At 40.7% G+C, this 19,953-nt stretch overlaps 1 protein-coding gene across 1 annotated transcript in view; it reads left to right on the top strand.

Moving 5' to 3' along the window:
- The window catches only part of mpped1 (metallophosphoesterase domain containing 1), a 97,137-nt gene extending 77,905 nt beyond the window's left edge, over positions 1–19,232 (top strand). The window contains exons 5-7 of the mRNA XM_030720531.1: positions 4,478–4,593; positions 13,225–13,338; positions 18,796–19,232. Of these exons, the coding sequence (XP_030576391.1) occupies positions 4,478–4,593; positions 13,225–13,338; positions 18,796–18,914 (349 nt within the window). The 3' untranslated portion in view covers positions 18,915–19,232. The remainder of the gene's footprint in view (positions 1–4,477; positions 4,594–13,224; positions 13,339–18,795) is intronic.
- Positions 19,233–19,953: the final 721 nt, after the last annotated feature.

Genomic DNA, 19,953 nt, shown 5'->3' on the forward strand with positions numbered 1-19,953 from the left:
GACAGAGCTGAGCGTAAAAGCAAAACTGTTGTTTTACTGGTCAATCTACGTCCCTGCCCTCCCCTATGGTCATGAGCTTTGGGTAGTGACCAAAAGAATTAGATCGCAAATACAAGCAGCAGAAATGAGTTTCCTCTGAAGGGTAGCTGGCCTCCCCCTTAGAGACAGGGTGAGGAGTCCAGCCATTGGGGAGGGTCTCCACATCAAAAGGAGCCAGTTGAGGGGGTTCGGGCATCTGACTAGGATGCCTCTTGGGTGAGGTGTTCCCGACATGTCCTGCCCCAGGGCAGACCCAGGACTCGCTGGAGAGAGTATATCTCTCGGCTGGCATGGGAGTGCCTTGGGGGTCCCTGGATGAGCTGGAGGAGGTGGCTGGGGAGAGGGACGTCCGGGCTTTTCTGCTTAGGCTGCTGCCCCCATGACCTGGCCATGCATCCCAGCCCTGGATAAGCTGTCCATCCAGCTTATCCAGGGCCGGGATGGATGGCCAGAATGGACGGACAAATAAGAAAGTGTACAACTGACCAAAGTTCACATGAAGCGGCAAGCCTAATCACATGGCTTTCATCCAGAAGAGGCTTCCTGATAATGTTCTTTGGTTATCTTTAGGCTACAAAACCTCTTGATCAGGGCCTGTCATGCCGTCATGCTTAAAGACCCGTTGGTACCCACCAGTTCCTAATATTCTCCTATTGGTTGCCAGTGGTTGCTGCAGCTTGCTGGCCATTGCTGTGACATTGATTGCTAAAGCACACCTGGACACCAACCATTTATCCCCTGGTAACCAGTGATCGCAAGGCAAAATATGTATTTCTTGACCAATTGGCAAGTGGTTTTTGGTTGCCACATGAAATTGGTCACAAAGATGTATAGGGTGCTACAACGAAAGCCTCCTTGCAGTCGTTTTGGTCATTATATGTCATCTATACATCATAGCAGGTCATGCTACCAGCTTGTAAACCTTTCCTTTCCATTCTTCTTTCACAAACCACCACCACTTGTCTGCACTCTCTTCTTCACCTCTCTTGTCCACTGTCTGTTGCTTTGGAGGGTTGACCCCAGGTATTTAAACTCATCTACCTTCACTATCTCTACTCCTTGAATGCTCGCTTTTCCACCCGTCTCCCTCTCATGCACACACGTATTTTGTCTTGCTTCTACTGACTTTCATCCCTCTTGTGTATAACTCCACCTCTCCTGACTCATTCCACCTGCTTCCTACTCTCACTACAGATCACAATGTTGTTTGCAAACATCACAGTCCGGTGTAAAACGTGTACATGATTTATAATAAATAAAACAAGCAAAAAGATTATTTGAGCCTGGCTATCCATCCAGCCAAGCATCTCACCACTTGTTCTCCCTATCCTCATGAATCTTTCTCTTAGCTTATCTATTGCTCTGTTAAAATGAATCTCCATATGTTGGTCATTATCACAAAGGGTGTGGGCTCTTTACTGGTTTTCGTCTTCTCCTTTGCTTTCTTTATCTCTACATTTATGCAGAGAGAATCAGCAGCATCAATCGTATAGCTGAGCTCATCTATTTTAATTGAGACGTCTATGTTAAGATGGACATGAATATTACATTCCACAGGCCCTATTAATATGCTAAGGCCAGTGTTTTAATATTCACCATGTAAATTATTGAGCTTGTGTTCATGGGCAGTGTTGGATCATTCGTCGGAAATGTTTAGTCTCTGATGCTCATGAAGTAATGGAATTTTAATCGCATGCACTCCAGCTGAAATAGGAGGTGATTTCCCATGTTGCACTGTTGCATGTACTTGACCAGTTGTCCCTGTGCCATTGACCTCCAAGTTACCATTTTTAGCTTTCTTAATTACAAAGAAAGGTGAAAAACAATGACTGTGACAGATATTTCTTCATATCTTCATTCCTGTCTTTATCTACTCACGTGTCTTTGAAGTTCCTAAGCATGTCACACACAGACAGACACACACACCGGAAATTATTCCAGAAAATCCTCATCTGATGTTTCACTGAGCACAGACGTGTCAGCAATGGCCACTGCGATAAAGTTGGTGTTTTGAGTGACTGCACTCAGCAATTTATAAAAAGTTGGTTGCACGGCAGGAGCGGCGGACGTTGTTGCCTGCGGTTTCACACATGTACGCAAGCGTGCAGCATGTTGTGGAGGAAGATGGATCGGAGTACAGATTGTAAGTGACATGTTAATTTCTTCTGCATCACTCAAGGCCGAGGTGTCCGCTATCAAAGTAAAGGGACATGAGCCACAGCCGTCAAGGCTTTCCTCCTCTCTTCTTTTCTCCCTTGTCTTCTCATCCTGGTACATTCCTGGAATGGCTGTGCTCAAATAGATGTTTAATGCTGCTTTCTACTCCCCCCTCTCAAAACTATTTGATTCATTCCCTTGCTCTCCATTAGATGGCTGCTCTTCAAGTCCCTAGAGGACCTTCTCATGCCAAAGGTTGAACCACATGTTTAGGCACTGAAAGTATGGATGATTAGGCATCAGTATTACAAAGTTACACATAGAAAAACACCACTAAACACTGTTAGAGTATTATGGGTTAGTATTGTGTGTCAACTTTGGTGATCTCCATGCATTTTTGTGAATAAGGCACTTCTTAATGTTGCAGACAGCTTACAGAGGTTCACAGGTTAGATATTTACTACCACTGCCAAAGTGTTACAGAGCCAAACATGGAAAAACTGGACTTTCTAAGCAATTCCAGACTGTCATTGTAAAGAAGATTCATCACAACCATTACCAACGAAAATTTCACATTATGAATTTCACAAGTTTATTATATATGTTATCTTTTCCAAGGTCTGCATGCTGCAATATTTCCAAAATCACACTCACTTTTTAGCACTTACTCTTTGTGCAAGATGCTCTTTATCCATGATCCAGAAACAATTTGGCCACATATTATTTCAAAAATGTGTGTTTTCTTCTTATTAGCTTTATTGTCTTTTGCATTCTTTTTATCTTGCTTTTACAGTATGTGTTATCTTGTTAATTAATTTTTAGTTTTTCATCTGTGACTTACAATGCCTTCTATAATCCGTCCATCCATCCATTTTCTTCTGCTTATAAATGAGAACTGCTCATATAAAGAAGGTTTCACCATAATGAGTTCTCCATTTGTCCTTTGGATACAGTGAAGAGTGATAGACACAGAACACATATAATAAAATAAAATAAAATACAGAGCTGATACAGACTGGTATAAAAAAAGAAATTAGTAAAGTATTTCCTGAGTTTTTAGTTTTTTGCATATTTTTTAAAGTTACAGTACAGTACCAGTCTGGTACTATATATGGTTCAGATCATCAAACAGATTTTAATATTAAAGATAACTGGAGTAAATACAAAATGCAGATTTTAAAGATGATTACATTTATTAAGGGAAAAAAGCTCTCCAGACCTACCCGCCCCTATGTGAAAAAGTAATTACCCCCTAAACCTAATAGCTGGTTGTGCCACCCTTGGTGGCAAGAACTGCAATGAAGCATTTGCAGTAACTGGCAATGAGATTTTCTTATTGCTGTGGAGGAGTTCTGGCCCACTCTTCTTTGCAGAATTGTTTTAATTCAGCCACATTGGAGGGTTTTCGAGCATGAACGGCCTGTTCAAAGAAATCCGATTTTTAAATCATTCGCACCAAAACCTTGATTTTTGTTTTTGTTTTTGAGCCACTCAAAAATGGACTTGCTGGTGTGTTTCTGCTGCTGCATATCCCAAGTGCACTTGAGCTTCACGGCACAAACTGATGGGCAGATGTTCTCCTTCAAGACTTTCCTGGTATAGAACAGAATACATAGTTCTACATGCAGACTCTGGAGAAACTTTAACCTTTGTCTCATCAGTCCATCAGACCATGGTTCGCTGGTCTCAAAGCTTTAGAAATGGCTCTGTAACCCTTTCCAGACCGGTAAATGTCAGTGGCTTTATTTTGTATTTCTTCATGAGTTTCTTTAGATTATGGAATGATGTGTTCCTTTTTTGAGGTCTTTTAGGCTTCTTTACTTTGTCAGTCAGGTCCTATTTAAGTCATCTGATGATCTGAAACATGCACTCACAGTGCTGTAAATCTGTAACAACCACCTTCAGTCTCGTGAGGTGGGACCAGTCGATGTGTATGTACTGGCTGTCATGGGGACAGCAGTTCCAGCATATTTTCTTATAATCAGTAAGATTGATGGGCAATCAGTGGGGTTATTAAAGTCAGGGTAATGTCTTCACTTACTGTATGAACCTCAATGCTGTTTTTTTTTTTTGTACAATTTAGACTCTATTAATTAACTCTATTTAAAAAAAAGGCCTGTGTATTACTCAAATCCAGGGATCAGTGTTGTCAGCGTAAAGCTGAAGAACTAGAAGCAGAGAAAGAGTGAGATTTGTGACACCTGTAAGACATCCATCATGATCCTGTCTGTGTTTTGGGGGCTTGTTATAACTGTTGTTCTTTCTTTGGGTGTGTCTCCAGGCAGCCTTGGTACTACGGCTGGGGATTCAACCTGCCGAGAGGTCAAGCTCTGCTGGACAAGTGGAACCAGATCCCAGACAACACTGACATCCTGGTCACACACTGCCCTCCACTGGGTGAGACACACATTACAACACACACACACATACACACACACACATAGATAGATAGATAGATAGATAGATAGATAGATAGATAGATAGATAGATAGATAGATAGATAGATAGATAGATAGATAGATAGATAGATAGATAGATGACATAACAGTCACCTGGATTCAAAATTACAGCAAAAATCATAGTTACCTGGCAAAATATCATATTTGAGTTGTGGTTTTAGAAAACTGTATGTGGCAGCGGATTAATTTAGATATTTTGGCATACACACAAAGTGTGTTAGAGTGTGTTAGTATTACACAAAGATAACCCGAGTTAAAACAAAGATCCCCCCACCTTCCCCCAGTTAAATCATGAATTTATCGTGATTAACCACATTATTTTGAAAGCTGAGCTCAGTTTCACTACCCTCACCCAGGCCTAATGACTGCCAAACCTGTTTAATAAAGAAATCACTTAAATGTAACCTGTCTGTCAAAGTGAAGTAGGCTAAAAAAAATCTCAAACATATCATTTCAAAATCTAAAGAATCATGAACAAATGAGAAACAATGACTTAAAGGGTTACAAAGCAATTTCTAAGGCCAGGGGACTCCATTGACGGGGTTGATGGAACCATGAACTCTGCTCTCTACCAGGAGAATCCTGAAGAAGAACGTGTACCAGTAGTTGTTCCAGTACTTGTAAATGTTCTTGCAGTACAGCATGGGCAGTAAGAATGAGTTACATGAAGTCAGTTTAAAAAAGTTTATATTCAATACATGATGTGAATAAAATGTGTGATTTAAGAGGCTCGGTAGAGTTTTATGTCTATCAATAGCTCAGCTCAAATTCAGTGACTACAAACCAAATCTTCAAATCCACAATTTGTTTGTAATCAGTTATTTTGTAGCTTAACTGTTATATTTTACATGTGGCATGTGTGAATTATGTTATTTATACCTGTTTTACAGAGATGGACACTAGAATAAATCCAGCAGGAAACATACTTTAATTATTTTAGTTAACCCATCTCCTTCATTTGAGCAGTCCTCCCTTAAATACATATACAATGAGAGATGTGCACTCAGAACACTGAGACAAAGCACACACAGATGGTTCAATAAATACACCACATGTGTTTGGAACAGAATGCATCACATCTGTGCATGGAGAGACTAGTGCAAAAACTCACCTAAGCTTTTATTTATTTTTCCATTTATTGTTAAGTTTCAAGAGAGAGGAGTAACCAAACGCAACATAGTCTACGCTGATTGGAGGGAGAAAAAGCAAGCTTTACTAGAGCTGATGTGAAATTCCATAAATAAGGCAGGCCAACAAAAACATGGGTAGTAGGCCGAGGGAGGTGTCCAGGAACAGAAAAAACAAGATACAAGGAATAAATAAAAAATCCAAATTTCTTGTGTCATGCACAATCCAACATGACACAAGAAGTGCAGGCAAGAAACAAAGGTGGGAAACACATGTAACAGCTGAAATGATGGAGAACAAGATAAGCCTGTGTCATTGTGCCAATTCAGAGGCCGCGTCCTTTGAAAGGCATTGCCAGCTAGGGCGTGTCCTTTACAAGCTATAGGCCATTCCATAATCCAAGACGTTCTGGACAATATTTCTGTTGACAGAGATAGAGCCATAAATATCTATCTGTGGTTTTTACTGGACATAAAAATGATTTACTGTTGTGAGATATATCAGGCAGAAAGAGGATCATGGCCAGGTAAAATAAGATTGGTTAAGCTATATGCTTTTTGCCACCACAGTGTTTCCCACAGAATTGGCTTTTAGATGGTTGCCCCTCCCTGAGCCTGGTTCTGACTCAGGGAGGTGTCTTCCTGTTAAAGGGACATTCTTCCTTCCACTACTGGGATCTGCTCATTGGGATAATCAAATATATCTGATATCTCTAATATTGTAGGGTCTTTGCCTTTCAATATAAAATGCCTTGAGGCAAGTGTTGCTGTGAATTGGCAAATAAAAAAAATAAAAAAAACTTAATTGAATGTTTTGGGGTAGCCGTGAGACAGGAGGTACACCAGCCCTTCCTAGAACAAATTAATAAATAATACCATATAGACTTTATGACAAGAAATAATGGAGCAAATAGCAGCTTTCTCACATCATCACTAAAAGCCCGTCTGAAGCCTTAGTGAAATGTGATTTATGTTTTTGCTGGATTGGTAATAGATTTGTAGATTATAGGCTGGTTATTAGCAGCAGCTTTCTGCCATTTCTGCCAACCAGCTTATCCAGTTTTGGAGCTCCAAATCACTCACACTTACAAACTTGTTATTATTGATAACAAGTTATTTATGTTGTCACTGTATTAGCTATTACCCATTAAATTTAAAAATTATTAGAGAGTCATAATCATTATGGAAAATATCTATGCACACAGTTTTGATACAGTAACTAAAGCTGCAGACGTTCTTTTTTATTTAAGCAGAAAAATGAAAAAGAAATTATGAGAAAATTATTTAGTAAACAGATTCGAGCTCAGAACTGAACCTCAGGATGTTTAACAATGAAACTATGACTGTGTGACAGTTCACTTCTATTTTTTGTCCAGAAGAAAATTATGATTTTCCATTAGATCCTGACTGACTCTCTTCTCTGTGTGTCAGGAAGCTGATATTTATGAAAGAATCAGCAGAGCCCACCACTGTTGTGTTGCTTTGAACACACATATGGATTCTCTGAAGCTGCATGTATTTAATAAACTCCAACAGTTAAATGCAACAAACACAACTTCAGCTCCTGTTAACATTTTCACAAATCAGACTGTATTCACAGGTGAGTCTCTTTATTAACTTCTTATGGCTGGAGTAAAAATAGGACCGCAACCCCCTTGACTGGGAAAAGTCAGCGGTTGGTTGCATTGAACTTTTTTTCACATTCAGCAACTGAGTGCAAGTAGTTGCAGCAACCAGCTGGTTGACCAGAGGTTTTAACATTGCTCAGGTTAAACAGGGCAACCTGTCTGCAGACCATCATGGCCCAGTTTGTACTGACTGCAATCACTCTCAGACAGATTGCCAGCATAGTGCAATCAGTCTGAGTCAGATGAGCACCAATGAGCACAACTCATGTGCGGCCTGTCTCTGCAATAGGGGACGTGACTGGATTGATAGGCAGCTGGCTGTATTCTGGTTATATTCCTGTATAAAAGCCAGGTTGCTGAGCGCCATTAGAACTATGTCACTATATGTGGAGGAATTTCTGTTTCAAATCTATAATGTTCTGGACTCTGAATGTAAGCAGTGAATGTGAATTTCTGTGCATCTTATTGCACACATGCCAAAGACCTCAACTGACTGCAAGTGGTCACAGACCTGTGCCCCCCCCCCCCCCCCCCCCCCCCCCCCCCCCCACACACACACACACACACACACTCAAACAAAAAAGCATACATTTCAAAGTTCATGCATACATTTGCAGTAATTTTGGTTTTGCTGCAGTCTCCAACTACTGCTTTCCCTAATGTTACTGTAACATTACAGACAGGACTGTGTGCCTCTGGCAAATTCAATTAACTTTATTTATATAGCGTCAAATCACAACAAACAGTCACCTCAAGGTGCTTTATATTGTAAAGTAAAGACCCTACAACAATTACAGAGAAGATCCAACAGTCTAAACGACCACCTATGAGCAGCACTTGGTGACAGTGGGAAGGAAAAACTCCCTTTTAACAAAAAGAAACCTCCAGCAGAACCAGGCTCAGGGAGGGGCAGTCATCTGCTGTGACCGGTTGGGGCTGAGGGGGGAGAGACAGGACAAAAGACACACTGTGGAAGAGAGACAAAGATTAATAATAATTAATGATTAAATGTAACAAGAGGTGAATGGAAAGAAACACTCATCATGGGAACCCTCCAGCAGCCTCGGCATATTGCAGCAAAACTAGGGGTGGTTCAGGGTCACCTGATCCTGCCCTAACTGTAAGCTTTATCATAAATGAAAGTTTTAGCCTAATCTTAAAAATAGAAATCAAATCAAACTCCTACAATGTATTTTGCTTTTCATGGTGTTTATGGGCCAGTGTTGATGCTGAAATGTGGAACAAGCCTGATGTTAAGACTGAAAAGCCTGCCATTTTTTTCATAAAGGACTGGCATCTTATTTGGCATGAGTTTTGTGTGAACAGTATGAAAGCATGACAATGAAAGTAAAAATGTGTGTCACACACCTGAAACATGAAATTTGACCTCATTGGCCCTGCAAGACACAATACATAAACACCGTACAGATGTGTACTGCATTTGCACTCATTTATCCACAGCTTTTACAGACAGACACACACCTTGAGCGTGCTCTGTAAATGGTTCATTTATTTTCAAATGAAAGAGAGCAGTGGAAAAGGCTCTGATGAATCATTGTTGGATTGAGTGGATGCATAAAAGGTGAAGGTAATCAAAGCGATGACTTACACAGATCAGCTCATCTTGTGTTGCCTGGAAAAACACTTTACCTATACAGGAGATCATTAGCCTTCTTAGTAATCACTTTTCTGCTCATACACACTTGTTTTCATCATCTTACACACCAGTGTTGTAAGACTCTGAATAAACACAGATGCTAGCTCACAAGCTGACTGACATCCTGTGCACACATCACAAATATAACCAAATACACAGTCCTTTCTCTCTCTGACTCTCACTCCTGCACACTTTCACACCTCATCTCCTGCTGCAGCTGTGGTGTTCACATGAGTGTGTGTGATTGATTTCCATGTCTGCGTCTCGGCTGCGAACATGGCCATTTATTTTCCATTCAGCTTAGCCAAGTGTCTCCAGCTATCTGCTCATAAGCCACAGGCATATGGAGCAGCTACAGCAGGCTACTAATGCATGACACACTCACACACACACAGACACACACACAGAGCAAGACTTGGAGGGAATGACATGAGAGAGAAAAAAGTAGTATGGTAAAAGGGAAAGGAGCACAAAAGCGGACACTATTTTCAAAACATTTTTAATAAGATGAAGCAAAACATGACAGATGAGAAGGTGAAGCAAAAAGGAGCAGGAGCAAGACATAATTTCGCACTGCGGCAAAAGCGAACGTCTTTTATGAGGCGCAATAAAGCTACAGATCGGCAGCTAGAGAGGAAAAATATGGCCCCTTTATCTGGCTGTGAGGAAGAAGTTAACAGCAGAGAGAACAAGGAAGAAAGTGAGACAAAAAGAGGGAAACAGGCTCAATGCCCAAAGCAGCAGCTGCTTCAAAACAAGGAGCACATTAGAGCGAAATGCCCCGAGACACAAAAAGCCCTCGTAACTTCTCACTTTACTTCCACCATCTCCCAAGGTTTGTAAAAAATATACTTACGCTTTTAAGGCATTTTGTTCCTAAACTGATCCTAAGTGTGTGTGTGTGTGTGTGTGTGTGTGTGTGTGTGTGTGTGTGTGTGTGTGTGTGTGTGTGTGTGTGTGTGTGTGTGTGTGTGTGTTTTACAGGTAGATAGAAGTGATACAGTCAGTCTGTATCACTTTACCAGCACGACGGATTCACTGACGTTGTTATGTCTGCACTGAGTATAAGCGGGTCCATTAATTCTGCTTTGAACAGTTTGGTAGGGAAAAATAAAACTGTATTAAGGATCTCTTTCTTTCTTTTTATTTAAAAAAGCAAACAGATCAGGAGAATAGCTAAGCACATTTGATGTAGGGCCAGTCCTCTAACTGTTGGGAAAATTCAATTGAATTTGCAGGACTGCCTGGCCCGGAGACTTGAGCCCTAAAACATGGATTCAAGCTGGACCTGAGTCAATAAAAAATCAGCTTAATTTTGTCTGCCTTGTAATTTGGCTTAAAAAATGACTGAAGATTTGACTTGAGGCCTGAAGCTTTTACCATTTTAGAAAAAAGACTTCAGACTTAACTTGAATTTGCTTGAAACTTTACATTAAAGATGCAGCTTGGTTTGGAGTCAGTCTTAAACACTTGACTTGTTGTTTCATGCTTGGAACAATACTTGGTGAAAACTGTTAAAGGCTTTGTTTGATAAAACCCCTAAAAAGTTGTGTTCATGAAAATGTTTTTGTTTGGTTTATTTTGGGTTTTTCCATGAAAATAGCACCTTCATGGACTTAGCTGAAACTTTGTTTCATTTAATATATTACCATATGAGTCCCTGGCTACACCCTCAGCCATATGATTAGCCCCTCTCATCGTCTGCATACGCATGACTCACTCACAGATTCCTGTGCTGCATGCGGAGGACACAATGCAAGTGTGTTTTGGTAAGCAAGAGAGGAAAAACCTTAATATGTAAAATCCAGAACAGAGAGAGTCCTGTGCCTGCAGGTAAGGGGAAACTGTTTTTGGTGCGACCTGTTCAAACTAAACCGTCATCACAAACTCAGCATTCAGGGATACTTTTGTTACAGTAACATATTAAGTGTGTGTGTTCCAGAGAAGGAACTGTGGAGACACACACACACACACACACTTAATCATAAAACTCTGTACTACATCTAACACTGAAGCAAAATACATGTAATTTAATTTAATATACTTTAATATACATGAGCCTTCAACTTGAAAATAGAAGTTGCTCATGTTGCATTAACCTTGTTCCCCGTCACCAGTTCTGACAAGTTAACCCCACCAATAGTTTGTATGTAAAACGCTGACATAGCCACTGTGATGTCACCTGTTGTTTTTTGACAAACCAATGGGAGACATCAGTTTGGCGGCACTGGCTGCATTCATAAAACTTATAGGCACAGTCATAGATAGTATAAGGTGGATGTAGCTTCCAGGTTTAAAAAGTGAAGCCAGCATAGACCAACAAGTGCCTAAAACCTGTAATATTTTATGGCCACCGGTATATGATTTCTAGTCCTACAGAATTCTATAGGAAAATGTCCCTCTGTCCTGACCTCTATAAACCTTCCTGATTAGTTCAAGGACTCAGTCACCCATTTCAGATAACATTGAATAAACAGTAACTCCATTTTGTAAATTTGGGTCATGAACCAGTATTAAATTTTGGATTTTGGGCTGTTAATTAACCCAAATAAATGACTGAAATATGGTAGAATTATCATTAATTTTGGATGCTTTTACATATAAAATACATATTGATCATAATAATAATTTGTATTAGTCAATTACGCAATAGATATTGTGCTTTGCTATAGTGGGGATGCTGTACCCTTTAGTATTGTTTTTCCCTTTTGTTGTTTTGTTTGTTCTCTTCTGTGTTTGTTATTCTTGTCTGAGCAGAGTGACAGACGGCAGGGAAGATGGAGGCACGCCGTCCTCAGTCATTTTATTTCTCTGACTTGATGCTTTTATTGACTCAGCATCAGCAGCATCCGTCCTCATGGAGCAGACACTAAATCATATACACTCCATGCTTCATCCTAGTCATACATACTGTGAAGTATGCATCTGTGTGGCTTTGATTAATCTTTATTTTCTGTGGCTGCTTTTAAAGAGTCATTTTTTTCAGTCCTGTGTTATGCAGTTAGACAAGCAGCCTGAAAAGAAGAGCTTCTTTCTCACCTTTTATAATATGACATTCATAACTTTTATCGAGTCACATTCAGCCATGAAAGCACAAAACAATTAACCCAACACCACCAAGCATGACATGCATTATGGGGAATGACTGAAATGACCTAAAAAGGATCATTGCCATGGGAAAGTAAGGATACATTCTTCTCTGGACCCAGCTCCCAGCTGGATTCAGGACACAGACACCCTCGCTATTTTTAAGATTAGACTTAAGACTTTCCTTTTTGATCAAGCTTATAGTTAGGGCTGGATCAGGTGACCCCGAACCCTTCCTTAGTTATGCCGCAGTAGGCCTCTGCTGGAGGCTTCCCATGATGCACAGTGGTTTTCTGTCTCCCTCCTCTCACCCCCAACCGGTCGTGGCAGATGACTGCCCCTCCCTGAGCCTGGTTCTGCTGGAGGGTTCTTCCTGTTTAAAGGGAGTTTTTCCTTCCCACTGTCACCAAGTGCTGCTCATAGGAGGTCATTTTTACTGTTGGGTTTTCTCTGTATTATTGTAGGGAAATCCAGTAATAGGGTAATGCAGATTTGAGTTGAATTCAGGTATTCCCTTTGCCTGTTTTCCTTCCATTCTTTTGTAGTTAGCAAGTTTATGCCATAAAAAAAATAAATCATTTATTTATTTTTTAAATTTTATTATTGACTCTGTTCCACTGCGTTGTATTTGAAAAGCCTCTTTATTGTCATGATCCCACCCACTGTGAAGGCATGCCCATGAAATGCATGAGTCAGGCAGAAGTGCTGTTCAGTACTCACACAGGTTCATCATCATGATGCATAAACCTCCAGAAAAAACAAACATACAATTATGACTTCATGACTGTGAGTTCACTACCTTCACAGTGTGTTTTTATTGTAATACGTGTTCTGAAACTCTTGAATCTTCCTGTTGGCAAAATCCCTCCATCAGATATATGACAAAGCTAAAACTACCACTGAAACTAACAAAAACTGAAATGAGTGAACCACTCTGGAAGCTAACTGAAACTAATGTAAAACTGTACTAATACTATATTAACTGTTTTTGGCGACAAACCTTGAAAAGCTTTGTGAGAATAGCAGTGCATGGTGTTCAGTGTTTCTGATTCACGTGGCTCTGTATGCAGGTTTTCTGGACTGGGTTCCCAAGAAGATGCAGCGTGTTGGGTGCATGGAACTGCTCAACACAGTCCAGAGGAGAGTTCAGCCCAAATTACATGTATTCGGGCACATTCATGAAGGTATGACTAATTATACTGTTGTTTTCCATCATATTCAGTTCAATTCAGTTCAATAGGGCCAAATCACAACAGTCTTCCAAAGGGGCTTTATATTGTAAGGTAAAGACCCTACAAATATCACTGTATGATCCATGTATCATACAGTGATGGTTGTTACAATTAAATGGAGGTTAATATTTTAAATTTTCAACAAGCTGATGCCACCTCATCATACTTTATATCAGCACAGCCTGTTCAATCATTGCGGGCCATACAGCAAACATGCACTTAGTGTTGCCCTTTGCCAGGCTTCCAGAAGTTTACCAATCAAAAGAAAGTGGCCTTTCAGTAAGCAGCCTATAAGAAACAGGAGGTAAAACATCTTATTTGGGACTTATTTGGGATAAACTGAGGTGCTGCAGTACTACTCTAGTAGGATCTTCGAATACAAATATAGTGCTCAAAATGATGTCCCCATTAAACAGCATAAAATCAATACATCACTGTTTTGTTTCTGTTGTCCCCGATTTGATTAAAAGTAAACATCCAACTAAACATCTTAGTTGTTTACTTTTATCTGTGTAGAGATACTTCCATAGTAAATTCACTCATTTTAAATAGTAGCATTTTATTTCTTAGACTTGAAATTATAATTTGAACAAATAGTGTCTAGGTAAATTTATAGATTAAATTCAGACGTTTCTAAATCCAGCAGACTGTAAGAAGTGACTGGATTTGGTCAAAATCTTTTTCAGTCTGAACATTCAAACTACAGAAAGAAAACTACTGTTGTTTTTTGCTCTCTCTGTTGACTCAAAGTACAATTCTGATACACACACAAATACGGTGAATGTCTGCTCAGGGAAGAAGAGTAGATGTACACTAATTAGCAGAGGGCTTTTTTGTTAAGCACGTGATGTTGTTGTGCAACCGTTTCACCAGGTTTACAAAAATCTTACTGCCTTCAACACTATAAAATCCCATCTAGTATCAGACTAGTATAAACGATGAGAGAATGAATCGCAGTGTTTATGGTTATTAGTCTTACTGCATTCTGAAGGCATCAGTTTGAACCCATATTCATTTGTATCTACATCAAGTCAATTAAACTACTTGGATATTAATGTGGTCAGTTAAGTATCAGAGGGGGTTGTTAATCAGTTTCAGCTAGTGGTGTGCGATACTACAAGATTTGTTATCGATATAATACCAAGTAAATACAGGGCCAATATCACCGATACTGATACTTTTTAATAATTATGAAGAATTTTCATGATGTTTAAGTGTTTTGTGATTTTTTTCCATTGGATCATTAATTAGTTAAAACCCAGGATAGAATTGTGCAAAGTTTATTGGTAAATAGAAAATACTATTAAAATATACTAAAAATAAACACTAAAAAGGTAGAGTGTTCAGAAAGTATAATACAAAAATGCAATAAAAATATCCCTTCATTCACTAATTTTCTGGATTTGTCATGGCCGGGGAGGAAACGGACGAGGAAGGACTCACATGAAGGACTCCAGAAGCAAACATAACTAAAAAGGGGATTTATTTCAACGGGGGAAACACAAATACAAAAACCTTGGAAGGGAGGCACAGGGAGACGAAGGGCAGGCACAGGGAACACAGGAACATGCGGGCACAAAACATCAACGACGCGACAGAGAACAAAAGAAAACTGAGGGCTTAAATACACAATGGGTAATCAGGGCAAGAGGAAACAGCAGGGAACAACAGGTGAGGCAAATGAAACTAATTACACAGGGGAAGCAAAGCTAAACACAAAGCACAAGGAAATCACATTGGCAAAGTAAAACAGGAAGTGATAAACCAAGGAACACGCAGACAAGTCACAACACTGGGAACATGACAAACATACAGGGAGGACAAACTCAGGAAATAAACTATTAACACAAAACGCTGGGCCAACGGCCCAGGACATGACAGGATTTTTTTCTTAAATAAACAAGCTGTACAAAATTATCACTCCACAACGTTATAAAACATTTAAAGCAAATTCCTTTTTTCCCAAGTAAAGTATGTTACGTGTCAGAGTCACGTGACAGTATAACATCAAAACACTGTGGGGAGGGGAGGAGCAAAGTGTGCCTGCTCTGTTCTGTGACAGGCACTTAGACCGTCAGCTCACATCTTTGATGAAACTGCAGCACTGCATACAGGAGAGAAGCTGAAGCTAAAGTATCGATCTCATTACACTGGTATTGATCAATATCAATACCAATGTTGGTATCGATATTATCAATATTTGGATCGATCCGCCCACCACTAGTTTCAGCTGCTTTGGTGATAATTAAATTAACAACAGGTAACAATGAGACAACCCCCAAACAGGAATGGTTTATGGGTGGAAGACACTCACATTTGTTCCCTCATCATCTTTTCTGTTGTTTCACTAGTTTTGCATTTGGCTAGGGTCAGTGTCAATACTGCTAACATGAGGTGATACCTGGACCCTACCTGGACCCTTGCAGAGTTAGTCCAACTCCTCCTGGCTAGCACATCAATGCGTGCCATTGTCAGAAGGTTTGCTGTTTGTCCCAGCACAGACTTAATAGCATGGAGGAGATTCCAGGTGACAGGCAGTTACTCTAGGATAGCGGCACAGAGCTATAGAAGGTTCCTGTACCCATTATCAGGACCAATATCTGCTCCTTTGTGGAAAGAGGAACAAGATGAGCTCTGCCAGAGCTACAAAATTACCTCCAGCAGCCACCGCTGTGAACGTCTCTGATCAAACAATGAGAAACAGACTCCATGAGGGTGTCCCGAGGGCCCGACATCCTCTAATGGGCCCTGTGCTTGCTGCCTGGCATCACGGAGCCCGACCGCCACTTGCAATAGAATACCAGAACTGCCAGGTCCTTCACTGGCACCTGGTGCTTTTTACACACAAGATTAGCTTCTTCTGGAGCACGTGTGACAGATGTGAAAGGGTCTGTAGAAGCTGTGGAGAACATTATGCTGCCTGTAACATTGTTCACTGGGAAGGCACATCAAAGGAGGGATGCACAGACCTCTATAGGCTAGGCAACAGCACCCTGACTGCCATTCATTATCGGAATGAAATCCTTGGACACACTGTCAGACCCTACACTGGTGCAGTGGGTCTTGTTGCATGATGATGCCTGGCCTCATGTGGTGAGAGTACACGGGCAGTTCCTGGAGGATGAAGGAACTGATACCGCTGACTGGCCCCCACACTCACCTGACCTAAATCCAAAGGAACAACTATGGAACATTATGTTTTGGTCCATCTGACAGCACCAGGATGCACCCAACTGTCCAGGAGTTCAGTGTTGCCTGGTCTGGGTCTGGGAGGAGATCCCCCAGGACACCATCTGTTGTCTCATTAGGAGCATGCCCTGGCTTTGTCAGGCATGTGTTCAAGCACAAGCAGGGTCATACCAACTAGAATACTATTTTGAATTGCTACAATGAAATTTCTACAAAATGGACCAGCCTGCCGCATCATTTTTTTAACTTTGCTCTTTGAGGTGTCCTTGAATTCAGCCTCTGTAGTTTGAAAAGTTTCATTTCCATCCAACGATGTGGCATCCTTTCGTTCCTAACACATTACCCAGTCCATATCAGTATAGATATCCAGCATGATTTATTTCCCAGTGATGGTGTGTTTTTAACGTGTTCTTTTAATTTTTTGAGTATAAAGGTAGCACAACTCTAAATCCATCTACCTTAAATTTAATTCTGGGTATGTAATCTTAGAGAATATGAAGATGCTGTACAAGTGATTTCCTGAAGAAAATAAATTAAATGTAGAGAACAGCTGAGCTACCACATCCCTATCAGCATTTCATACAGGCCAGCAGGGCCAGAGAGGCCGACTCCCTGGGTTGAGGGTTGCTTTTTTCGGGGTTATCAGGTCAGCACTGAGCCCCTGGAGCAGCAGTCCCCCTTCAGAGAGAACCAGATTAGAAACTAGATCAGATTTTATAAGAGGAGAAATGGGTTGAAAGCAGTGCTCTTCATTAATGTGCGGCCTCAGAGAGAGAGATTCATAGAGGCAGAAATTATCCTCAGCATGTTTTGTATTCATGTATTCCAAATGTGAAAGGAGCAGCACAGAAATGCAAAGCTCTGTTCCAAGAGATGGTGAAAGTGACACCTACATTTAAAAAAAATCATTGATGGTACAAAGTTAAATTGTAGTGCTTTTTAAGAGATGGCAGTTAACTTATGCTTGAAAAATGGTAACACTTTTACATCTGCCATTTGGAAGGCATGTGCTTTTGAAGCAGACATTTTTTTAAAACTGTAGTGGTGTTAGTGTCACTCTCATGCATATATTTTCACAAACTGGAGTCTCACAATTTCAGAAACCATAAGCCTTTCTAGCTTCCAATTTTGAAGCCGAGGGCTCTTCACTGCTGTGTTTCTTCAGTGTGGATCAGCAACATTTCTTATTTGTTTGTCCTGTGAACCACTGCGTTACAACTGCCGTTTTTCCTGTGGTACATTGAAAACTGTTAGACCTTCCCTTTTTAAAAAAAATGTAATCATGTATAGTTACTAAGATTTTCAGTCTCCTCCATCTGGGTTAAAGTTTAATTAGTTTAATCAGTGACATAAAATACAATGAACTATCAGTTAGGACCTCTGATTAATAATCAAATTATAAACTAAAACCACAGTTACATAGTATCAATAAGACTGAAGGATTTGAAAGTCCTGAAGAGCAGAGGTTGCAGCTTTTACTCTTGTGCAATATTATTCACTCCAGCATATGTACTGAAAATAATCTGGGAACTACAAAGAAACTGCGTGCGAGTGTGTAATAGAAAAAGTGCCTGTGCGTGCCTGCAGGAATGTGTGTGTCTTTTCCTCTGCAACATGGTTGAACATGTGTTTGCTAAAATCAAAGAACATGCGTGGCGGGAGCTTTGAATTTCCTCACCATGTGCTGTAATGTTTAAGCCACATCAAAGTTAAAACTGTGGGCCCCTTTGTTCTTCTTAGAGACTTAAAACTCTGTACTAACTTCCCTGGTGCTCTCGGTAAACTTAAGTGTTTATAACTAAACCGTTTCACTTTGTTACCGGTGTGTATTAGGCTAACCAGGAATCTTCTGCAGGCTCTCGCAGCACTGCACTTAGAGGAAAGTACAGTGTGTCTGCAGATCACACAGAGGGGAGGAGAGGTGAAAGGCCTCATCCTCTGAGAGCATCGCAATGGAGCAACGTTCTCACATCCTCAGAGGTGAAAGTTAAAAGAGGAGAACAGTGGGCCGGAATGCTTTTTCTGACCTGAAGTTAGGGGTCAGGGTGCCAGGTTGTGCAGGAAGTGACTGACATTTTTTAGAAAAAACTGAAATCTTCCAAGAGACTTTACAAAGTGACCTTAAAGACCTCACCAAAAGAAGGGAAACCTGCTTCAGACTGAAAAACATATATAGCTCATATGCACATGCTCACCTCTATTATTCAAACCTCTCCACAGGTTATGGCATGATGACAGATGGCACAACAACATTCATCAATGCTTCAGCCTGCACCGTGAACTTCCTTCCCATGAACCCACCCATTGTCTTTGACCTCCCCAATCCCAGGACTACATGACTACAGGAAGCTAACCCGCAAACTCCTACCATCAGTCTGGAGAAAGGAAACAAGAGAGGTAGGTGAGGAGGCAGGAAGAATGGACCAAATGCTGTAAATATTGCACAGGTGTGTGTTTATCATGTGCAGCACATGTCCACAGAATCTGATTGTGAAGCTGACCAAGTGAGGAACTCTCCCTCACTCTGTTTTTGTTATCTCATATGCCATAATTTCTTCATCTCAACACAGACTTTAAAAGTGGACACAAGGACAAATGGAAGGATACTTTAAAATGCAGACAAACTGACGATTATCCAACTTCTCTCTCACTGCACTGACAATCTGACGCTGCTCTCAGAGACCCAAAAGACCCTTTCACTTTGCTGAAATCAAGTGAAATGGCCTAACTCTTCGTCTAAGGGAGAGTTTTAGCTGAACCATGGCTACACAGCACCAACAGAACATTTACTTGGGGGATTTTCACAGACTGTTTCATGTTTTTAAGCATTAGTTTTCCATCTTTTTCCGAATTTCCTCCCACTAAGACCTTGTACTACTCCCCTTATCGTCCTCCCTCTCTCCCTCCTCAGGCCTGGAGCATGCTGGAGTGTGTGTGTGCTTTTTTTCACCAGCATGTCTGTGCTTGAGAAATCAAAGGGACCATATGAGGGCATTGAGAGGTCTCTGCCACAGACTATGGGGAGTCTGGGTGTCAAATATGTTGACATGATTCCCTTGGGCCTCATTACAACCTTCAGTGAGCCTCTTAACCACTGAGAGGAGGAGAGAGTCCCACCGCTCCTTCCACGTAGTTCCCATGTTACTCTGACTCCTCCTTTTCCTTCTTCGTGCATCAATGACCTGCTCAGCTTTTTAGCTCTTGACCAGGAGGTCTGGCTTCATGACTTGCAAAGGAGACCAGGTAACATGCAACGTAAAGGTGCTATAAGCTAATGCTACTTCTGAACAGTTATGCTAACAAACCTTGGGAGCAGTAATGGTTGAAACAAGGATGCTCTCCCGTGTTATTAATGGACGATATGGATCTTCAGTTTTT

Source organism: Archocentrus centrarchus, chromosome 23 (genome assembly GCF_007364275.1).
Source record: "Archocentrus centrarchus isolate MPI-CPG fArcCen1 chromosome 23, fArcCen1, whole genome shotgun sequence".
Taxonomy (NCBI): domain Eukaryota; kingdom Metazoa; phylum Chordata; class Actinopteri; order Cichliformes; family Cichlidae; genus Archocentrus; species Archocentrus centrarchus.